This window comes from Nycticebus coucang, chromosome 6 (genome assembly GCF_027406575.1).
Source record: "Nycticebus coucang isolate mNycCou1 chromosome 6, mNycCou1.pri, whole genome shotgun sequence".
NCBI lineage: Eukaryota > Metazoa > Chordata > Mammalia > Primates > Lorisidae > Nycticebus > Nycticebus coucang.
In genome coordinates this window covers 126,121,004-126,143,729 of record NC_069785.1, presented here as the reverse complement: position 1 = coordinate 126,143,729, position 22,726 = coordinate 126,121,004, and the positions used below count along the sequence as shown (strand labels likewise).

Below are 22,726 nucleotides of genomic sequence, written 5' to 3'. Positions count from 1 at the left end.
GAAGTCACATCAATCTCTGGACTCAACTTTCCACATCTTCTCTCTCCTATAACACACGATTGTTCTGTCTTCTCCTACCTATCTATCTATCTATCTCCCCTCGGGACATCCAGGGCTCTGAACACAGGAAATACTCAAAAAGCAGCTGTCAATGCCACAAATCAGATCATCTACTAAGCAGCACAATGAGATTAACCTCTAGGTCAGGTAGACCTGGGCTCAAAGCTAGCTTTGTTGTCTACGTACAATGAGATGACTGTGTTTTTACTTCAAAGGAATTTTCATATTAAAGGAGTGAGCAGTGCCTGGCAGTGGTCCTCAGTAGATGGCACAGATGATCCACTCACACATCCATACACTCAAAAAGCATTTCCAAAATAATCTCAAATTCAGAGTAGTGTAGCATCAGTGGTAGACAAGAAGTAGACCATGTGGTCTTTAATTTTAGAGAGACTTGATTTTGCCACCCCAAAATAGAAGCTAGGGGAATTTTTACCAGGTAAGAAGGTAATATGAATTTCCCATCAAAGGGATCCAACAGCCATGGGTCTCTGTAACTGAAAAATTTTCTGATGAGTCCTCCAGAGTGATTTGTTTCAGCAATAAACTACGTCATATCTCAGGCCACATGGGTATGTGTCATTCTTTCACGCAGCCCAACCTGGGACATTAGCAGGAGAGAGTTGCCCTTTAAATGAAGAATGGCGTGGACCAAGAGGCCAGCCTCGCCTGGACTCAAGAACACTTTTTCCACTTTCTTTCCTGTGGGCACCCGTGTTATAGAAATTGACAGGGCGGAAGCATTCAGGGAAGGAGTCCATCCCTGCCCTTGCATGGTTTTTTGGGGAGTGATGCTGTGTTCACATCCACAGGCCGTATGGGTGTAGGATATGGCTGTTTGCTCCATTCTCTCCAGGGCTCTATAAAGGATGAGGCAGGGGGAAGGAATCCCACCTACAAGGTTCAGAGCAAGGAGGAAGATAAACATATTAATGTATGTTTTAGAGGCTCATTTTTAGTATGAACTACGTTGACGAGTTCAGCATGACAAGGTTAAGATGGACATGGGATATATGCCCTATTAAAAAAGGGAACTGAGAAGCCCCAGAAAACTTTAAAAGGTGGGTTATTCAAAGATGTATTTCCTACGTGTGTCTTGTAAATTAAAAAAATTGCCTGCCTCCACACATATTGCTCCACACATATTACAATCAACTTCTATTTTCTTCTAGTATAAAATAACAGAATAGTGTTAGGTTATAGAGGATACTATTGGGGTACTGGGATTCTTCCATTCACCCCTCCTTTCATGTAAGGAAATCTATGTATAAAAAATAATGGCCAGACTGCAATCCTAGTACTCCAAGAGGCCAAGGCTAGTGAACTGCTTGAGCTCAAGAGTTCAAGACCACCCTGACCAAGGGTAAGACCCTGTCTCTACTAAAAATAGAAAAACTAAAGCAAGAAGATTGCTTGAGCCCAGGAGTTTGAGGTTGCTGTGAGCCATGACGCCACAGCACTCTACCAAGGGTGACAAAGTGAGACTGTCTCAAATAAATAAATAAAATAAATAAAAATAAAAAGCAATGGCCAAAGGAAACAAGGTGTCATGTTATTAATAAAGTCTGAGTATGCAGCCAACAACACAACTCTTCTACCCCAAGGGAGAGTTTCTCTGAGAAGCTGAGTTGGAGCCTGTGGCTGAGGCTGGAAATCAAATTGGAGGGTACGTGCTGGTGGGAATGCAAGCTAATACGACCTTTTTGGAAAGAAGTTTGATGAATACTCAAGGAACTAAAACTAGACCTACATTTTGAGCCTGCAATTCCTCTACTAGGTATATACCCAAAAGATCAAAAATCATTTTACAACAAAGACATTTACACCAGAATGTTTATTATAGCCTAATTCATAATTGCCAAGACATGGAAATAACCTAAGTGCCTATCAACCCATGAATGGATTAACAAATTGTGGTATATGTACACCATGGAATACTATGCAGTCATAAAAAAGATGGTGACTTCTCATCTTTTATGTTTACCTGGATGGAACTGGAACATATTCTTCTTAGCAAAGTATCCCAAGAATGGAAAAAGTATCCAATATACTCAATACTAGTATGAAATCAATATATAACCATCTACACATTCTTATGAATGGTAAAACATAACTACAGTCCAGAAAGTAGAAGGAAAGAAAAGAGAGAGGGGAGGGAAGGGGGAGATGGGAGGAAGGAGGGTATCTGGGGGGACCTCACCTAATGTGCATGAGGCCATGGTACATTTCAAAACTATTAAGAAAAGAATGTAATTGTGATGGATGTGTTAATCAGTTCAATGTAAGCATTTCACATTGTATATCAAATCAGTACACTGAACTCCATAAATGGTATCAATGTACACAGTTATGATTTAATAAACATTTTTTAAAAATAAAAAATACATTAAAAAAATAAAAAATAAACAAAAATAAATAGCCGAGCATTGTGGTGGGTGCCTGTAGTCTCAGCTACTTGGGAGGCTGAGGCAAGAGAATCGCTTAAGCCCAAGAATTTGAGGTTGCTGTGAGCTGATGCCACAGCACTCTACCGAGGGCGACATAGTGAGACTCTGTCTCAAAAAAAAAAATCCAGGACAGCGCCTGTGGCTCAGTGAATAGGGCGCCAGCCCCATATACCGAGGGTGGCAGGTTCAAACCTGGCCCCGGTCAAACTGCAACAAAAGATAGCCGGGCATTGTGGCGGGCGCCTGTAGGCCCAGCTACTCGGGAGGCTGAGGCAAGAGCTGGAGGTTGCTGTGAGCTGTGACACCACAGTACTCTACCAAGGGCAACAAATTAAACTCTGTCTCAAAAAGAAAAAAAATCCAAATTGGAGGGTACGACCTCACGACCTCACCCCAGTAGAATCAAGGAGTGGGCAGGACCAGGTTTCACTCCAGGGACTTAGGATTAAACTGATCAGCTCACTGATTAGCTCTCAGGCAAGTCATGTAACATCCTTGAGTTCCATTTTCTCCTGCTTTAATACAAAATTGTTTCTACCACCCATACAGGACACAAAAGGGCTTCTCAATGCTAAGGTTTTATCATATGCCGCTCTGTGGAACAGGAATCATAACTCTCTTATTCTGCATTGTATCCTCAGTGACTAACACAGGACAAGCTAAAGTATTTCTTGAATAAATGATGCTATGAGATCCACGTGTCAGGTGTCCCACTGACCAGGGAGTTTTGACTCTTGCCAGCTAGAGCTTAAGACCTCACACGAATTGTTAATTTCTCCAGCAAGTACTGAGTCCTCAGGATTCTCTTTCCGCTATTGGATTCTTCTCTGTCCTAAAGTCTGCAGACGTTTATAACAGATTTCAATTGGGGCTTTAGCATCTATTCACATAGAAATCCACATTTTATACCCTCTAGCTAGCTCTAGCATAATAATCTCTGTAATACCCTCCTGCTGCAATTTAATACTTAGGAAAACTGTTTTGCCATTTAACGCATTTCCGTTCCCAGTTGAAATGGAAAAAGTATTCACCATCCAACACTAAATAACTTCAAAGCTCCTTCCAACCCCCTTTCTTTTTCCTCCTCACCATGCAGACACATGCAAACCAGTCCCAGCACCTGGCCTTTAGCAGATGTTAGACACCCCTTTCCCTTCCTAGAGCTCATACATATCCCTGCTGACCAGTCAGGTTCCCTTTGTACCGAACATGCTTCATTTGAAAGCCATATTTGCAACCCAGCTCCTGCTTACTTTTTGTGTACTTACACTGTCTGCGGCCTTTGGTGGAATGCGTTGACAGCTCTTTCTCCTGTGTTCCAAGCGGCAAAACTCTGAATAAGGAACTTGGTGAGCCAGAGATAACAGGTGACTCCAGTGAACTCTCCTGCGAGCTCCATCAGTGTGGAAGATGACTCAAGCACTTGACTATAATGATAGGAGAAGGGGGCAAGGCAGCTGGCGGCATGGTGACAGTCCCCTAGTTCCCCTTATGGTCTTCACAATAAGTCTGTATCAAAACTGCTTCTAGGCACAAGAGGGAAAAAGATGGGGTGGCGCCTGCGGCTCAAAGGAGTAGGGTGCCGGCCCCATAGGCCGGAGGTGGCGGGTTCAAACCCAGCCCTGGTCAAAAACTGCAAAAAATAAAGAAAAGGGAAAAAGACAGGGCTCTGCTTGTGATATCTGCAGACTTGCCTTTGTGGTTGGTTCAAGACCTAAGAGAATTGACAGATTTGGATACTCCTCTGCGTGCACTCAGTCATCTTTACAGCAGAACTGCAAGCAAATGCAATTGCTCATATAGAAAAGTGGTAAGAGGCCACGGTATTAGTCTGTTTTGTGTCGTTATGAAGAAAATAACAGACTGGGTAATTTATAAAGAAAAGTGGCTTACCCGGCGCACAGTTCGGCAGACTATGCAAGAAACATGCGGCTAGCACCTGCTTCTCGTGGAGGTTTTCCACCAATCAAGGTGAAAGGTGAAAGGGGAAGGGGAAGGAAGCAGGTGTATCACATTGTGAGAACAGGTGCCAGAGAGGGAGGAGGAGATGGTGCCAGGCTCCTTTAAACAACAGCTCTCCTGTGAACTAATAAACCAAGAACTCAATATGGGGTGGGGAAGGATCCCTCAGGACCCAAACACCTCTCAAGCTCCATATCCAATACTGGGGATCAAATTTCAACAGGAGATTTGGAGGGGCCAAAAATCTAAGCCATAGCAGACACTCACCAGATTTTAACAGTAGTTATCTCTGGGATTACCTAGAAATCTCATTTACTTTGTGCTTTCCCCAAGATTTCTATCCTTAACACACATTCCTTTTATTCTCCCCTTCCCCCATAATGTCAGAATAAATTCCTGTAGTGGGCACTCAAGCAAAAGGGTCACTTGCAGGGGCCTGTGCAGTGAAGTCATTGAAAGCAGAGTCTGGAGCCAAGCTGCCTGTGTTCAAATCTCAGTTCTGCCACTGTTGTGATACTGGCAAATTTCTTGATCTTTCTGTATTTCAATTCCGTTATCTATGAGAACAATAATAATCTCCTTCAAGTGCTGTTATGAGGATTAAATGAGTTAATATGTAAGAAGGCCTCAGAACTGCCGCTGACAGGCAGTAATAACACATTTGCTGTTACCACTTACATGACAGTGCTGCCATAACAGGTGACTCCAAGTATTTATTTGGATAAATACTTTATCCAAAATATTTTTGCAACACCTTTTGGGCGCATTGTCTTCAGTCTTAAATGTATTCCCTTTACTCACCTCACTGTGGATAAGATTTCCCCTTTTGAAGGTGCTAATTCTAGGGAGCAGTCAATTGGTTGAGGGTCCAAGATAAGGTATATTTATGAAGCCGAGAGTGTAATGTTCTTGTATCGTCCAACTGCTGGCTATTAAGAATTCCTTAAAACACAAATACATGACACCCCACTCCCAGCCCCCGACAGTTCTGTGCCACCTAGGGGTTGATCAATCCCTGGATAACTCATACAAGCTGCCTTTGTGAAAGGTTGAAAAATCAGTTTTAATTATGAAATTTGTTGGATCGATCTTGAAGGCCTTACGGATTGGTATACAACCAAAAGGCAAATTTCATAAAAGGCTGATTTACATTTAAATCTCAGTCTTTTTTCTTCTTCAAAGTTTGTGGACGCTGAGTTTTAAGTATGAAATGTCATTGTTTTCATACAAATACTCCCAAACATTGCCAATTGTCATTTTGGCATGAAATAGGGTTGCAACATTACAATGGTAACATTAGCATTTTTAAAAGCATAGCATCATTGTTCCGTAAACGGTTGGAGGCTCAAATTACTCTACAAATAATCTTTTAAAAGATTAATGGGGCACTAGCATGAAAGCCAGTTGGGGCTGGATGAAAACAATGGCAGCACCTCCTTTTTGATGGGACCCTGACAGTCTCATGCTAGCCCAGTCAGTGCCCTAATAGAACATGTTGCAACAACAGGCTTCCCATAAACATGAATAAAGATGAAAATACGTGCAGTGCACTTTTTTTCCCCCAAGATGCAAAGAATTTTGATAAAATCTACCTGGGTTGTTACAAAGCAAAAGAATCCTCCATGTTCCTAATTACTGAACTCTTTGGAAAAACATTTTCCAATTAAAAGAAGAAAGGCTTCATTGATCCACCATCAACAGGGAATACTGTGTTCCACATAAATGACTTGGCGAAGAAATCTAAGTATACTTCTTCATGTCTCCAAACATCATTTTTAATCTTTCTGGTGGGAGTCCTTTAAAAATGTATTACCTGTATCCTTGGAATCCCTAGACAGTCAGCATTACTATTACAGACCTCTAATATTGTACCAGTAGGGCAAAGGGGCATGGCAACTCAGAGTGGGAGTTCAAGAATGCAATAAATCTGGATTATTTTGACTCTCCCACTTTTTGTGAGTCCTTGGAGAAGTTACTCAACCTCGCTTAAGGCGCCTGTGGCTCAAGGAGTAGGGTACCGGCCCCAGATACTGGAGGTGGCAGGTTCAAACCGGGCCCTGGCCAAAAACTGCAAAAAATAAATAATAAATAAATAAATAAAAATTTTAAAAGACTGTCTAAAAAAATAAAAAGGATGAACACCCAAATGATAGGATCACTTTTAGAATTTTTTAAAACATTTAGAGTTTAGCACAGCAAGTAGCAAAGATTAGGTGCTCAACAGAAGGGAACTATAATTATTCTAGCCAGAGGGATCCATAGCGTGTAGGGCCCTGGGCCTATGCTAAACAGTCCCTCCAAGTTGTGTTCTTTGAAATTCCTATATCTCTAACATAGATTTTTCCAGTAGTCTAACTCTAAGGCTCCTAACTTCTTGTCTGTCATTTCAGGTGTTTGCTTTTAGCTGCTTCAATCTATTTGTTTATTTATTTGAGACAGTCTCACTATGTTGCCCTCAGTAGAATGCCGTGGCATCACAGCTCACAGCAACCTCAAACTCTCGGGCTGAAGCGATTCTCTTGTGTCAGCCTCCCAAATAGCCTGCCACAAGGCCCGGCTATTTTTGTTGTTGTTGTCATTGTTTAGCAGGCCCAGGCTGGGTTCGAACCCACCAGCCCCAATGTATGTGTCCAGCACCCTAACTACTGAGCTACGGGTGCTGAGCCTTCAACCCATTTTTAATTTGCTGTGGGCTAGGAGACCAGATATTCAGAGCTGGCAGGTGTAGTTGGAATTTGGGATCCACATTAAGGTATCTGCTAGGACTCAAAAATGTTCCTCCCAAAGGAACTTTAAAATCAACATTAATAGTTAGAATAATCTGATAGTTACAAGGGTTCTCAAGCTTAAATTCTGATGGCATTAATATTAGCTATGGAATGTTTTAGTGAGGTGGAGGGGTTTGCTCAACACGACAGAGAAAAAAATGAGTCAGAAAAAAACTGGCCAATACGGGTAGTGCCCAAATCCAGCCCAGGGGAAATGCAGAGAACGGACTTCAAATATTAGACCCCATTGGCAATAGAAATGGATACAGGAATTGTAACCTGAAGGTTTCAAATGCTAAGTTCATATGGAGTACATTACTCCTGTTGCAGAGTGTCAAACATTTGTCCACTCATTCAATATTTATTGCCCAAGCACTACCCTAGCCTGGACTTCCCGTTTTTCATTCTTCGTCCCTGCTCACCAAGCAACCTTCCAGTTATAACTGGGAGAACGCACAGCTCATGCCAACAATGTAACAGGACTCTTTCCCAGCGTGAATTAACAAATGGACACGTTGCATGCTAGTCTCCCGAGCTTGGGTAAGGAGTGTCTGGCTGCACTATCATGTACTCACAAAAATTATATTGGCCTAAGGGCTAGGCCATGACCAGGAAGATCGTCCAGGAGGTGGGTCTCCCCTTTGGATTTTGCTTGGTACAACATGTCGGTCTGCTGTGTTCTGACTCTGAATGGTGACAATGTGGCATGGTGATCAGAACAGCATCTGGGATCAGAAATACCAGGGGATAAAAGCTGGTTTTGCCATTCACTCCCTGGTTTCCCCTAAGCAAATTACTTAACCACTGTATACCTCTTTTCCCTCATCCATGAAACTGGATGATAATATTTCAGGGTTTTGCTCTGGCTCCATATCTAAATGAAAGCCACATATCAGAAGATCTGTTAAGATGCTTAAAACCCAGCCTCACCAACCCAGTTCCAAACCCTGCAATCCTGACCTATAGGTCCACTTGCCACTGACCTGCCCGGGCACAGCAGACTTCACAAGACTTGTCTGTGGAAACCTCAGAAAGTGCTCGTGACACACACCCCATCCACGTTGCTGTGCTTCCTTCTCGTAGATCTGAAAATTGCCTTCTTAGCAAATTGTCTCTTAGCAAACATAGTTACAGCTTTCAGGGAGCCACTTTAGTCATCGCCCCTCTGGAATAATTCTATTTAGTTCAAAACAGCCACATCTTCCCCATTCTCAGCCAACACAAAAACAGCATGTTCTTCAAGGACCCACCATCTGAGACCAGCTTGTTAATAACAAAATTACCCCAGGTCTCACTGTTCCCTCCTCTATGAAATAAACATCCTTTTAAAACAGACAAATCAAATGGCATTTGGAGACTGCGTTAGCCACCTTTATTGCACTCAAAAAGAACAACTCGAAACACACACAGAGAGCAGATTTTCAAATAGGTGCTTTCTTGACCCAGTTAAATTTTTATTCAGTGAAAAAAGTTGACATTGAGACAAAAATTATCTTAAAATTATGCAACAATATGGTAAAATCTTCAGCAGAAATCAGTGACTTGGAAACTTATCCAGGCAATTGAAATTATAAACACCTAATTTCACTTTGGAGAGAAGTTATACAGTGTTTCACTTTAAATAAGAGCAAAATAGGCCTTTATTTTGCTGCGAATACTTTTCACGTTGCCTAAAGTTTCTAATAATTCATAATAAGAGTCTTTAAATGAGAAGTGACATGGAATATCTGAGGATAATGTTCCACTTTAGCATTCATGCTTATTCCATTCCAGCTCTTACACGTGAAACTAATACCATTCTTGGGTTATTACTTGGCTCTGATGATTTAATTCATAATATGGCTGCTCAAAATTAGTGGGCAGAAACAGACATGTAATCTATCCTCCCTCGACCCATGTGCGGTGGTGGTATTCCTTCTGAAAACAAATTCATTGTCCACATACCCAACCGTACATATCCCTTGCTATCTATTCCATATCTCAGGCTTGCATAGAAAGTAGTCTATATAAACTTAATGCACTGGCTTTTATTACACAAAAATTGTACCTGAAAGGCAGCACACACTCCAGTTCAGAAAAATAACATCGTAAGAATGTCAAAATACAATCCCAACGGAGGGTTCTGCACAGAGCTTTAGAGTCGATTCCTAAAATCAATATGGAGGTGGTATCCAGACTGTTTCTGTCTATGGATCCCTTCTCTTTGGGACTGCCCCCAACTGTCTGCTGAAGGAAAGGAATCCTCAGATTCACCATGACTGGGGGATAGGGTTTCTGCCCCTAAGGAAGGCCTGAAAAAATAATCTTACTTACTGGAGTGACCACTGGGGCAAATATGTCAAGGCCAGAGCCCTCAAGGAGAAGTGGGTGCTTATCTACATGGGGCTCACCATACTATTTGATCTCTGAAGTTCCCCCCAAATGGCCACTGCTTTGAGAAAGGTCACAGTCTCTAAGTGGTTCAGTATAGCTTTATCCAGTGGCCACACGTGACGGGTGGGAGAGAACACTAAGTCCTGGGTCCCCCATTCACACCACCCAAATATCCCCAGTGATACTACCAGAGATGGAACCCCAAGAAACACTTTTCCAAAAGTCCTAAGTTTTAACCAGTTACCCAGAATCATAGCTATTCACCCAGCTTGCCAGGGTAGCCGGTAGTTACTGGAGCTTGTCACCTGTCTGGAAACAGTTCTGCATAGACACGGCCTCTCCCTGGAATCCTCTGCAGAACTCTACTCTCCATCATTTTATCCACATGGACCCTTATCCCATAAAATTCAAGACATCCAAGAACAAAATCAGCTTCCAGAGAAAACTTACACACACCCCTGGGGTGTGTAAATTCTGGTGGCCCATGGTGGTCCACGTGGCTGCTGGCATCTGACACCCAATGTACTCTGGGAGAGAATCAGATTTTTCCCTGTGCAGTGTAAACTTCCCAAGGTGGTGTCTCCATCAAGGTCCAAAAGCCCCTTCTTCACAAGTAACTAAGGGCTCCGACTGGTCACAGTGAAGACAGTTATCTGGTCACCTTCAAAGGCTGCATGAAGTATCTGTTTTCCTTTCCTATTGTCACTCCAACCTCTGGACTCTTGCAGACAGCACACATACATCAAATCCCCACAAAGCTAGGCAGAAGGAAGCAGGAGTGTGTGCTTCAAAAGTTCATAAAAATATACAATTTACACATAGCTGCAACTAGCTAGCTTAGTCCTTAGGAACTTAGCTCTTCTGTTTATATAAAATACTCTAGCCCTAAAAGGCTGCTTTTTTTTTTTTTTTTCAAACAGCACAGTGGCATTTTCCAAGGAGAGGGGTGATGGCCAGTCTGTACAGTACTGTGTACTAAGCATCGGGAGGCACTGGTAACTACAAGTGGATGCTTGAAATGTCTCAAGCTGCCAACTAGAGACATATGCTCTATAAAAAAGGCTTGCCCATGGAATAATTGAAAATAACATCTCAGAGCCTTTTATATCATAGCTTTTACAAATGCCACCAAGAAGTTGGCAGAAAAAAAAAAAAAAAGAAGAAGAAAATACACTTTCTAGTGGTTCAATTAAATGACTTGCCTCCCACCAGATTGTTAATCTTTCAGCTACTTTAAGAGCTTATGAAAGGAGAGGTGGTAGGGCTCGAAGGTTTGAACAAAACACCAGGATAAGAAAAGATAAAGCCAAAGAGATTCCAGTCTTTAAAAAAAAAACAACTAAACACTTCAAAAGGAATGATAGGAAAGAGAAAATCGTATGGAAGAAGGCTCACCACGCTTGTTAAAAGGAAATACAGCCCTACCCAAATGGCAAACTAAATATCTACAGTTTAAAACACTCCTCGTCTAAAAAATACATAAATAAAAATTTAAGAAACTAATACATTTAATTGGCTCTTTGTTTTCCAAACAATCCCCAGGTAGAATGAAACTATATTATCACCCAAGAATGATACCAAACACTTGTGAGAAGGTGGTAACATAGCATCTAACGTGGCATGGGGTTTTACTAACTTGCATGTACAGGACACGCGTGCCAAGGCATGACTTTGGAATACTCCCAGAGCTTGCTGCTTCTCAGGGGGAGGAAACTTTGCAGAGAGGTTCATATAGTACAAATCACAACAACACTAGACATCGGGGGCTACAACACTAATTCTAAAGGGTGGGGGGGCAGTCCAGACAGATTCTATGTAATTATCCAGTGGCCGGGATTAGAATACAGTGCGGGCATTTTAAAAGCAAAAGAAAAACAGTAGATTCATCTTACAGAGAAAATAAATGAACAACTCTAGTTGCTGCTGTTGTTGATTGCATGGAGCGGTCTCCAACTTTCAGATCCTCACCATCTCTGAGAGAGTGTGGAGTATTTTCTTGTTAGATTGGGTAGGGGCACAGGTGAGGGAGTTGGAAGAAAAGAAAAAAGAGAGAGAGAGAAGGCACTGACCCAATTCAAAATGACTGCAAATATCAGGATGGATTTTTAAAGACAATAAGTGGCCACCTCAACCCCAACACAAAATTTTACATTCAAGATTCTCTAGTGGTAAGCAAAATCCAAAAAAAAATGGAAAAATGACATGCCACATTTGCCAGTGGACCTGTCACGGCACAGCTCTAGAACTCTCTCCCACAACCAAGATTTTGCAATGACAATGAAACCAGTGTATAATAAAGCAGTGTCGTTTTGTAGCAATGCTACATCTGGTACAGAGGCAGGTACAGTAAAATTCCATCAGTTACTATAAGAAAGGAAGCCGCTAGGGCTTCCCAAGCTGTGGCTCTTTCTAACTGAAATCCAGCAATGACTCAGTACTTTCCCCTGCTAAAGACCATACGTGACGCATAAATGAACAGAAATGGATTGCTTCCAGAATGGCAGCAAGAGACACTTCTGCTCCCCACCCCTAACCCTACGGGTGAGACACACATGTGTCTGACGACACTGAAGTCTGGCCTTACACAGAGTCCCAATAAATTAACAAAATAACATAAAGAAACCTTCCCCCATAACACACTCAAACATTTTCATGTAAACTAAATCCAAACAACATTTAAAATCTGAGCACGCTTTCCAGGAGAAGGGATTCCATCCATCACTCTCCCTTGAGGTTTTTATTAAATACATTTCCGTGTCTTAGAAAAATAAAAAGAATGGCCAATTTACTGAACCAAAATTATCTCACAGACTTACAAGCATGCCGAGCAAGCACAGCCCTGTAAGACTACATTAATGTCAAATTGAAGCAATTTGGTTACTAAAATCAACCTGGCTTGAAGTTCACAGTTGATTACTACAAAGTTTATTCATTCCTTTCTTTCCTTCCCCCCCCCCCCATTTTTGTTTTTGGCCCATATAAAAATAACATATTGCAACTCAAAGTGCATCTTTTAAAATAAACCATCAACTATCTTTATCAAATAAAATATTTACACCATTTGGTTTCTAGTGAGGAAAGCTCTTTCAGGCTATCACCATGGGGACGTCATCTGAAAATCCAGTTATCATGGGAGCATCTTCGTCCTCTTCCCCTAAAGACAAAACAGTCAGGCCTTGGTGAGTTCCAGCATGCTTTTATCTGACCCCATGTCCCTTCCAACCCTATCATGACCCCCCAGCTGGGAAAGTCAACTCCACAGCCAGCTACCATCATCAGTTCTAAAACCTCGCCCAGCTTCCCTGTTACCCCTGTTCACCTTCTCCCCATCAATGGATGCCTGAGTTTATTTTAATGGTAGTTTGAACTTAACCAAATAAAGAAAGTGAAGCTTTTAGGAAGAAGAATCTCATTACCTAGCTACATAGGTGATGTGGCTTCAGCAATTTGAGTTATTATACCCCACCCAGCACTGTGAACTTCACTGCCAGCTTTCTCTTTTGGACTCAGACTGATCAAGGAAAAATATCTTGGAGGGGTTTAAGTTTTATGAGGACAGCTTCCCAGACTACTCCCTATGACCAGCCCCAGTACAATCCTGCGCAACTGAGCACTGACCCACACTCAGCGATCACTACGTAGCCCATAACAGGTTGACTTGTCTAGTTCCAAGAGCAGAAGCAAAGAAGTTACCCCCTCCTGCAAGGTAGCCCAAGTCCTTGGTTATTAGTCAAGAAAGGGAACTTGGAAGCAAAGGGAACAGAGCTAACATCCCATAACCAGAGAACAGGGATACACGCATGCCTTCATAAACACAGAAAAATAATTTATAACGAGTTTACAGAAAAAATTAACTCCCATGCAGCAGTCTGAGTTTGGGCAGGTGTTTCAACACACCCACTTTATTACAGGCACTGTCTACTAGCTCTATCAGTGTTTAGGAACTTCAGCCTGTAAGGAATTCAAACAGGGAAATTTCCCTTTTTTGCCCTTGCTATGTGTTACCGATATATAAAAGAATGGCTGGTACAGTTACACTGTCGACTGGAAAGAGGTAAGATGGAAAGGGCCTCTTTTGATAGTAGCTGACTGGGATCTCGAGGGGTGTCAGACCTCCAGGTCTGTGAAGGATGACAGAGAGGTCGGCCATTCTTGAGAATTTCCCCATACGTCAGCACTCTCCAAAGCCCAGGGCCTGTCTATCCTTCCTGTGCAAGGCAAGTTCCTACCGTTTCTTCCATAAAGCTGCTCCCTATGTCAGGCCAGAACTGTACCATCCAGAAAATGCGATTTAAAATTTACATTTTTAACTTAAAAGTGAAAAGCTATGGTCCCCGACCGGTTTTAATCCAAAGCAGTAGAATCACAGCTTCAGGAATAATTCTAGGTGTCAAAAGATGAGTTGAAGGTAGGTATTTCTTAAGCCCTGGGCTTTTGCAAGGCAGATGGGGGTGCTGTCCCTGGATGAAGAACCCACTTCCTCTTACCCCACTTACCCAGGTCATCCCCTGAGGAGAAGATAGCGGACCCCAGCCTGGAGCTGTAGTGGCTGTTAGCAAAGGCAGTGAAGCTGCTTTGTAGCCTCCGGTGCTTTGTGTACAGGATGGCAAACCCGACCCCCAGGCTTAGCAGAATCAGGAACAAGATGGGCACCACCACCGCGGCTACATCTGTCGATCTGGCTGCCTGAATCGCCGACGCATCTCCACCTGCCGAAGCAAAGTTCCCACCAATAAGCCTACCTGAGGGCAAGAGAATGAACCAGGCAACTCCTCAAGGCCCCACACCAAAAAAGCTAGGAGTTGGCAACAGCTACGCAAACCGCCTGTCTGGGGTGACTCACTCCTGCACGTGCGTTGATGCCTGATTATTTCCCGACTACTTGCCATGAGCTGATAGACCAAGGGCCTTGTGCATGCAAATACGATAATTACATTAGACTCCTAATCACTGCCTTGTTGGTTATTTAGATAATCTCTTGGAAGGGAGACCTTTGTTGGGGTATCAACATTGATTTCATTAGCATTATTACTTAAGACCACTTGCTTGCCTTACATAAGAGGATGTGAAATCAGACCACTAATTAACGAGATTGCAATTATTTCCCCCTACTTGGCACCAAAGTCACTCTGAACTGCAATTACCTGAAGCTCCATTAAGTGATACAAACGAGATTCCTTTACTACAATACCGACTTAACAGCTCATGAAGTTTTATGAGGTTTTTTTACTTAAGTAAAAAGGAGAAAGAAAGACGTTTCCATATATATTTAACATTTTTTAAAGCTCTTTGCAAACCCATTTGGGTGTTTATAACCTAACAACAGTGCCCCCTTCCCATTCTCTTAAACATATGCCTACGATTTACTAATAGATTCATATCACAAGGGCACAAGGGCAAAGTCATCCCCCACCTCCCACCCTGCTGGGTTGGGGCCAGTCTCCTTGAAGGGGATAGACTTTTCATGGTGAAAATCTGGAGGAAAGGCTGGACTTGAGGCAGCAAAATGAAATTTAGGAATCAGATATTAGCCAAGGAAGCAGAGTAGACCCTCCTTGGTGTAAGTGTCCATGAGAAGCCTTGGCAGGCTTGGGGTTGCTCCCTGGAATAGGAGACGGCATAGTCCAGGCCTCTGTCTCATGGAGAAAGCTCCATAGTTACCCAGGGTCTCATCCTGACAAGTGTTATAAAGAAGAGCCACAGAGCAGCCTTATCTTACAAAGCTTATCTAACCGTTCATGCCTATATTTAAATGTCTTTCATTATCTCCTTTCCAGAAAATCTCCAGCAAAATCTTTTAATGTGTCCTAATCTACCCCAACAGTGCAGTGGTAAATCAAAGGCCAGGCATTCAGACTCCAGCACTGCAGAAGGCAACAGGAATGAATGAGCTCCCATCCTGCCCCAGTCCCAAGGGGAAAGACAACATTCAGGGGCAAGGTGCAGAAGGTGCAGGCCTAGAGGCCCAACAAGCAGGTCCTTCTGCCCACAACCTTGGGTTCAGAAAGGGGCTCGTAGCGGGCCTCACAATAGGTTTTCCCAAAGTATATTTCACAAGTTGCTAATTGGTTTTGCATAAAAACAGGGCTCTATTTAGAGGGTAGCTCAGCAAGAGTTTCGCTATTTGGTTTTTTTTTTGTTTGTTTGTTTGTGTTTTTTTGTAGAACCTTCTCAGAACCTCTAATATACTATGATTCCCCAAAGGGAGGTGGCAGGTAATGTTTCCCTCTTTCAGACGGGTGCCAGTGATAAACACTGCACAAGACCACACCCCGGGAAGCTTATGTGGTGGGACATTCAACAACTCTAACACAAGATTCTGGGCTGGGCCCTGGTTAGTTCTTGGCTGGGAGTAAACGGAACTAAAAAGACCAGTGGCAAAACAAGTGTTGAAATCCTAGCCAAGCTACCACAATAGAAGCAGAGTTTCTGTATAAACAGAAAAGTCCTCTTCTCTAACACTAGCCTGTCCCAATACTATCATCTCTGAGCATCCCTAAGACAGAGGTTCCAGGCCAAATGCTGGTCCTGAGCTGACAGCTTAGAAAAGGAGAGGGCTGTAAAATCAGTTACTGGTTGATGATCTCATGTTAGAGGCTCTGAGAAGTCCTGTAAAATCACAGTCCCCAACTCCTGGCTGCAAACTGGTACCAGTCAGCGGCCTGTTAGGAACCCGGCCACACAGTAGAAGGTGAACAGCCGGTGAGCAAAGGAGCAAGTTAAGCTTCACCAGTATTCACAGCCACCTGACACTGTTCGCAGCACTACCTGAGCTCTGCCTCCTGTCACGCCCCCCCCACCCCGTCCGTGGAAAAATTATCTCCAGGAACCAGTCCCTGGTGCCAACAATATTGGAGACCACTCCAAACACAAATAGCAAAACTTGTGTTAACTTAGCGTTTTCCAAATGGAACCCTCTTTTAAAACAAAACCTTGCCTTTGTTGCAATTTTCATTCAGAATATGGTCACCTTGTAATCCCAGCTCCTGGCATCCCGCCTGCTTCAGAAAGTACTTATTAAATAAACCAGTACCTGATTAAACTGATACATAAAGAATCATAAATTTTCTTTTGAGCTGAAAGAATATTTTAAATGTCTTAGAAAGACACATGGTCATCAAACCACAATTCAGTAGAACCTCCGTAACTGACCACCTCCCTACACTGACCACCTTCTTAAACTGACCTCATTTTCACAGACCGGACACCCCCCACGTGTATCTAACAGCGCAGTAGGCCCAGGGCCTTAGGTTGATCACTTCTGTATGTTGGCCAGTTTGTTTACAGTTTCCTGGGGTGGTCAACTTACGGAGGCTCTCCTGTATATTTCTGCAATTTGCCCAGAACTGAACACAAAACTTGGCAGCAGTGGTGACTTACCAGACCCCAGTTCGTCATATAGCAGAACGGCAGGCTCCCCACAGAGCTGGCTGCCAAAAAGGCATCTTGCTTGGACAGTGAAACTGTAATTATGACCCAGCTTCAGGTTGGAAATTTTAAAGAAATTATCAGTAGTATTCCCCAGGTAAGCTGTGATATTCATGGCACTATCGAACATGTGTATTTCATAGCCCTGGAAACGAATGCAAGAGATGGTCAGGAAGACTCCGAAGGAGTCTGACAGCTTCTAGTACTGGTTCTGATGTTACTGGAAGTCCTTATTGCAGGCTTTTATAGACGCTAAAGCACTCTGGGTTTCTCACTAGTTCTTTCTACATTGCCACCGAGATAATGAATTCAGAAAACAGAAATTTTCCCATCCCTGATGTCTCAAGTAACTACCACGCCCACTTACGAGCTGCATTGTGGAAATGAAAACTGTGGCCCTAAGGAAAATCATTTTAACAAACTCACATTCAAAGTTCACCTGTCTCAGGCAATATTAAATGCAATAAAGCATACGGATCATTGAGCCATAGTTTGCTATAATGGGATTTGACTGATTATGAATCCAGATCACTGGGGACTCCAGCAACGGAGTAAGAAAGGGGAATGTGCGATTATAAAAGACAGGACCTTTCTCTTTAGAACACACGCAGCGCTGGCATTGCCAGCTCACCTCCAGTCTAGCTGCTTTCTAGCCCTTCTTAAGGTGATCTCAGCCCCTTAGCAGCCTGGCGTAGCCCCAAAAAGCAATTCAGCTGACTCAGCCCCTATTCCCTGGAGGGGAGGATAAAACAGTCTTCATAGCCAGACTGTCCCAGAAGAGTCTTGGACTCCTGTGCTAGGAAGTCACACTTGGGACAGCCCCGACCTAGGATGCTCATTAGGACGCAGGTTAACAATCTGACTTCTCCATTGATCCCCAAGTATTTTAGTGCAGAAGCTACCAACACCACCACAGCCTCCCAAAAGACTCCATCCCTTATATCTAGCCATCTACTGGGCCCCTTGCATAGCCATGGTCTTTGCTCCCCATTCCACCAACCGGCCCCTTCTCTGAACTCCAAGTCAGGAGGGGGGAAGAAGGCCTATGCCAGAACCTTCCACTAAGAATGGAATATTGACCTGTCACCCCAACCTAAAAGCTGGCTCTGCCACCCAGGAAGGCAACTGGCTGCCAAACTGGGCTTCTCCACACCAGCCTAGAATCACATCGCTCCATCTTATTTTAACTAAACTAGCAATTACTATTTTCTACCTGATATATATTTGGTATAGAACATTGGTAAAATACGTAAAGGTATAAAGAAAATAAATTACACAAACATCAACCACTCTCCTAACTTATTTAACCGTTCTCTCTCTTGTACTGACCATGTAGATTATTTCCTCTTTCTTGCCATCACCAAAACTGTATACAAATTTTTTGTGCACATTTTTTCCTTAAGGTAAAATCCTACAAGAATTACTAGATCACAGGATATGAACACTTCCAGCATGTTCAAAACGCACCACCCAAGAGCCTTACAGAAGGTTAAACTGATTTATATTCCCAGAGTGCTTACTTCCCCAACCATTATCTATACCGGGAGTATTCCTCCCCGCCAAACCTCGGCAGTTCAGCATGAAAATGCCAAGTCTTTGTTGATTACTAGTGAGGTTGAAACGTCTTCCTTTTGCTTACTTATTGCTGCTGGAATTTGTTACTGTTACCTGTACCTTTTTCAAAATTAGAATATTTCTATTGTGCATCAACTTGAAAACTTTCTTTATAATTAAGGATATTAGCCATTTAGATGTCATCATTGTGAGGGCTGTGAGAATTCTCAGAGTGAATGGTTAGAATTCTCAAATTTTAATTGAGCTCTGCTTCTGGCATTGCAGTGATGACTTTGGGGTCCTGGGCTCTTTACCCACACTATAGCTCCGAGTAGTCACAGCTGATTCACCGTACGCCTGTCCAGCTAATGCTCTGCTGTCAGTGGCGCCAACCCATCTCCACCCAAGATCCTGCCCACCCTTGGGTGGCGAATCTACTCCCAGGTCTCCCTCTCCTTCCCCTATCTCCTCCTGTGAATGCAGCAGGACTCTGCCAATGGCAAAATAAAACAGAGATGTTCTTCATACGTCAACAGAGTATCTTCGAGCACTTCCTGCTCCTCTCTGTTCTCTGCAAAAAGAGTGACAAGACTCCAGGGGAAGAGTGCAGCTCAGCTCTCCATTCTGGAGTCACCACCCAGCCTTCGAAGGCTGTGGCAAAGGTGGGGCTCTGGTTGACCGTGCAAGCCCCAGGCCAACCGCAAGAAGCGCAGTGAGGGCCCCATCCCAGTTCCTTTTCTTCAGGGAAGACAAGTTCAGGATTGAAAAGTGCTTTGTGCAGAGATTCTCATCTTTAATGGGCAGTATAAACATTTCACTAATTAGCAACGCCACAGAAAATGGTCCTTTAATTCTCAAGTTCACGTCCATGCGCTACTCCTTTTTTTTTTTTTTTTACACTATCTATGCCAACATGCTGTTAACAAGCTCATCTCTAAAACAGCATTTCAATTAAATTTCCAAAGTCATTGAGAATGAGGGAGGGACTTACCCTGCTTTCATTAAAATGCTTTTCCTTTAAAGCTAGACTTTTCCAAAAGAGAAGAACATGGTCATTTTCTGTTATGATTTTTAAGGCATCAGGTGCTGATAACGAAACTGAAAATGAAGGAAAAGATAGAATGCAGTTAGCGGATACACATTTGAACCTCCGTTTTCTTGTTCATCAAAGAGAGACTAATACTAACCTTGGAGGGCTGGGTTAAGGAAGAAATAAAACATACTCTGCTTGGTTGGGCCCCGCACGTATTAAATGCTCTTTAATTGGCATCTCTTTTGTTGTTGTAACATCTTTAGCCCAAGAAATTTGGACAGTAGCTCATTTAATAGCCTTGGACCCAAGGGCAGTGTGGGGTGGTGAGGAAAGAATGAAATGGGATGAGAAGTTCTTCCGAACAAAGGGCACTGGAGTGACGATGGGGTGTGGCCCAAGCCCACAGCTCACACCACCCGCCCATGTGGGGCTGAGCCTTCCTTACCAAAACTCCTAATACCGTCTGCTGCTGTCCGAGTAACTGAGCTAATTACCTGCTTTCTGAACTTGAGCTTGACTGCCCTTTAATCTACTGCCCAGTTATTTCTCTTCTTGCTTTCTACCGTCTCAGATGCTACAATGAACCACTGAGATCCTTTAGTCCAGGTTCTTAGATGCAATGCTCCGTCTTAGAGGTAAATACTACTTATTTCCTAACTATCTTGGGAATGCCTCCTCTTCTCCCCTAGCAACATTAAAATAAGCCAGAGGGAGAAGAAAGTAAAAATGACTTAGAGAATACAGAAAACAGCATCACGTCCCCAGCCCACCATGCCCTGGCCCCACCCTGCAGCCCAGACACTGGCACCTGCACAGCTCTGTCCTGGGATGGGGACTGATGGGCAGTGTTTCCATTTCTTGGGCAGTTCCCAAGAGAAAGTGCTGGTTTGGAGGTCCAGCAGCACTGTGGGAACCTGGCTGTGCAGAAGAACTTGACCTTTCCTGCTTACCTGTGGTGACTTTGATGCTGGAATCTTTGCTCATGTTCCCCAGCTGGACGATGACATGGTACTTGCCCCCAGGCTCCAGCTTGTTCAGGATATATTCCACTGTACTGTTGGAGGATTTTACTTTGTAGCTCCTGTCGGTCTTTCTTATTAGGTCTTTAACCGCAATTGCATATAACTAGGCCCCAAAAAGAACATCGGAATGGGAATCAGAAACTTGACATTCTTTTACTTCTTCTAGTTCAAGTAAATAGTAAGATACGTATATCAATGGCTAGGGCCCATGACAAGATTTTCAGCCCCCAAGTCTGATTCTGCTCTTTGGAAAGCCTTTGGGGTGAACAGGTCCAACGGTATATAAGTATTCTTCACTCACAAAATTATCTATTAGATCTCCCAGCTCTACAAAAAAATAAATAAATACATAAACAAAAACCTCTAGAAAAGGCCACATTTATGGTGGCCTCAGCAGGTAGGTTGGAACAAGCAATGGCCAGATTCAGAATTCAACTTCTGTATCTCCACCACTGCCACAGTTCATGGCTGTTATCAGTGGAGACAGAATGAATAAAAAGTGTTCAATCCTAGCTCCACAGGACAAAAAGCTCAGCTTACATTCTCCCAGATTGCTTCTTATATAATTGGGCGACAGGGGAGAATGAAGGAACATGTAGTAAGCACAGAAAACTGAATCATCAGGTTAGAAATTTAAAACCATCATGCATTTAAAACCTTCACCCTGGATGGAGGGGAGGGGAGTGGGCAGAGGTAAAAGTGCCCGGAGCGCAAGAAAACGAGACATCTTTTCTAGGATCAATGCTCCTCTTTCAGAGCTGTGGTAAAGCAAACTTTATGTAAGATCCAAACAATAAATATGTTCAGTTTTGAGGTCTAGAGGGGGACCACAACTATTCGATTCTACTGTTCATAGTTTTAAAACTATAAAGATAGCATACAAGTAAATGGTGTGGCCGTGGTTTCAAATAAAACTTTAAAACAACTACACGCCCACACACATGATAAAACACAAACACAGACTAATGAGGGGGAGCAGAGGGAGAAGGGAGGGAAGAGGAGAGAGGGCAGTTGGCAGGATTTCACCTGATGTGCACAATGTGAGGGTGTTGATACACCTGCTGGGTGAAGGGCTCAACTAGAACTTGAACTTTACCTTAGAACTGAAAACAATGTAACCTAAAAATTTGTACCCTCGTATTAATTTGAAATAAAAAAATTAATGATATAATGCAATTATTGAAAAAAAATTTTAAATTAAACAACTACAAAAATAAAAAACAGGTGATAGGCTGGAGTTGGCCTGCAGGCCTTTGTCGGCTGACCCTGGTTTAGAGGGTGAGACCAGGGAATGTGAGCAGCAGAGGAGGAGGAATATGGCAGCCGGGAATAACGGAGAAGTACCAAGTAAGAGCCCTACCTCTGCCCAGACAAAAATGGGGGAGAGACCTCCTGCTGAGCTCCAAACACTAGGCCCGTGTTTCTTGCCCTATGATGGAACCTCCTTCCATCCCACCCCCTTCAAACTATGCTGAGAATAAACAAGGGTTCCCAGATGCCTTGGCCGCTCACCAAGTCCTGGTCAGGAGAGTCATAGGGCGACTCCCACTTGATGACAGCGGAGGTTTTGCCCGTCCGGACCACGTGCAGGTGCCGGGGAGGAAGCCTGCTGTCTGGGATCATCTTCACTACGACATAGTCCGACGACGGCCCGAGGTAGGGCACCACCACCCGGACCTAGACCCAAGGGCATGCACCACATGAGCTTATGCAATCTTAATTATTTTTTCAACAAAATAGTAGCACGCAATTAAAACTCCATTAGTACAAAAGATTGAATACATAGAATAATTCCCCACGGCCCCCAGATCATTTTCCAAGGAGGACCACTGGTTACAAGTTTCTTGTGCCTCCTTCCAGAAATGCCCGATGCACATGTAAGCTGAGGTATGTGCGTATGTGTGTAAATACATATATATCCATGTGTGTAAACACACATACATATTCAAGTGTGTTTGCATTTGTGCATATATGTAGTCAATTGTTCTTAAATATTTTTTACACAACTGAAAAAACTGACACATATTATATATCCTGCTCTTGCCCTCTTTCACTTAACACAGCATAGAGTTTTTCCCA

General features: G+C 43.1%; 1 protein-coding gene across 2 annotated transcripts in view; it reads right to left on the bottom strand.

Annotated features, from left to right (window-relative positions):
- Window positions 1-8,655: 8,655 nt before the first annotated feature.
- The window catches only part of SORL1 (sortilin related receptor 1), a 178,335-nt gene continuing 164,264 nt past the window's right edge, over window positions 8,656-22,726 (bottom strand). For both annotated transcript variants that reach the window (XM_053593547.1, XM_053593548.1), the window contains exons 43-48: window positions 22,160-22,324; window positions 20,576-20,750; window positions 19,584-19,690; window positions 16,991-17,183; window positions 14,107-14,319; window positions 8,656-12,764 (exon numbers count right to left, since the gene is read on the bottom strand). In XM_053593547.1, coding sequence (XP_053449522.1) covers window positions 12,697-12,764; window positions 14,107-14,319; window positions 16,991-17,183; window positions 19,584-19,690; window positions 20,576-20,750; window positions 22,160-22,324 — 921 coding nt within the window. In that variant the 3' untranslated portion in view covers window positions 8,656-12,696. The remainder of the gene's footprint in view (window positions 12,765-14,106; window positions 14,320-16,990; window positions 17,184-19,583; window positions 19,691-20,575; window positions 20,751-22,159; window positions 22,325-22,726) is intronic.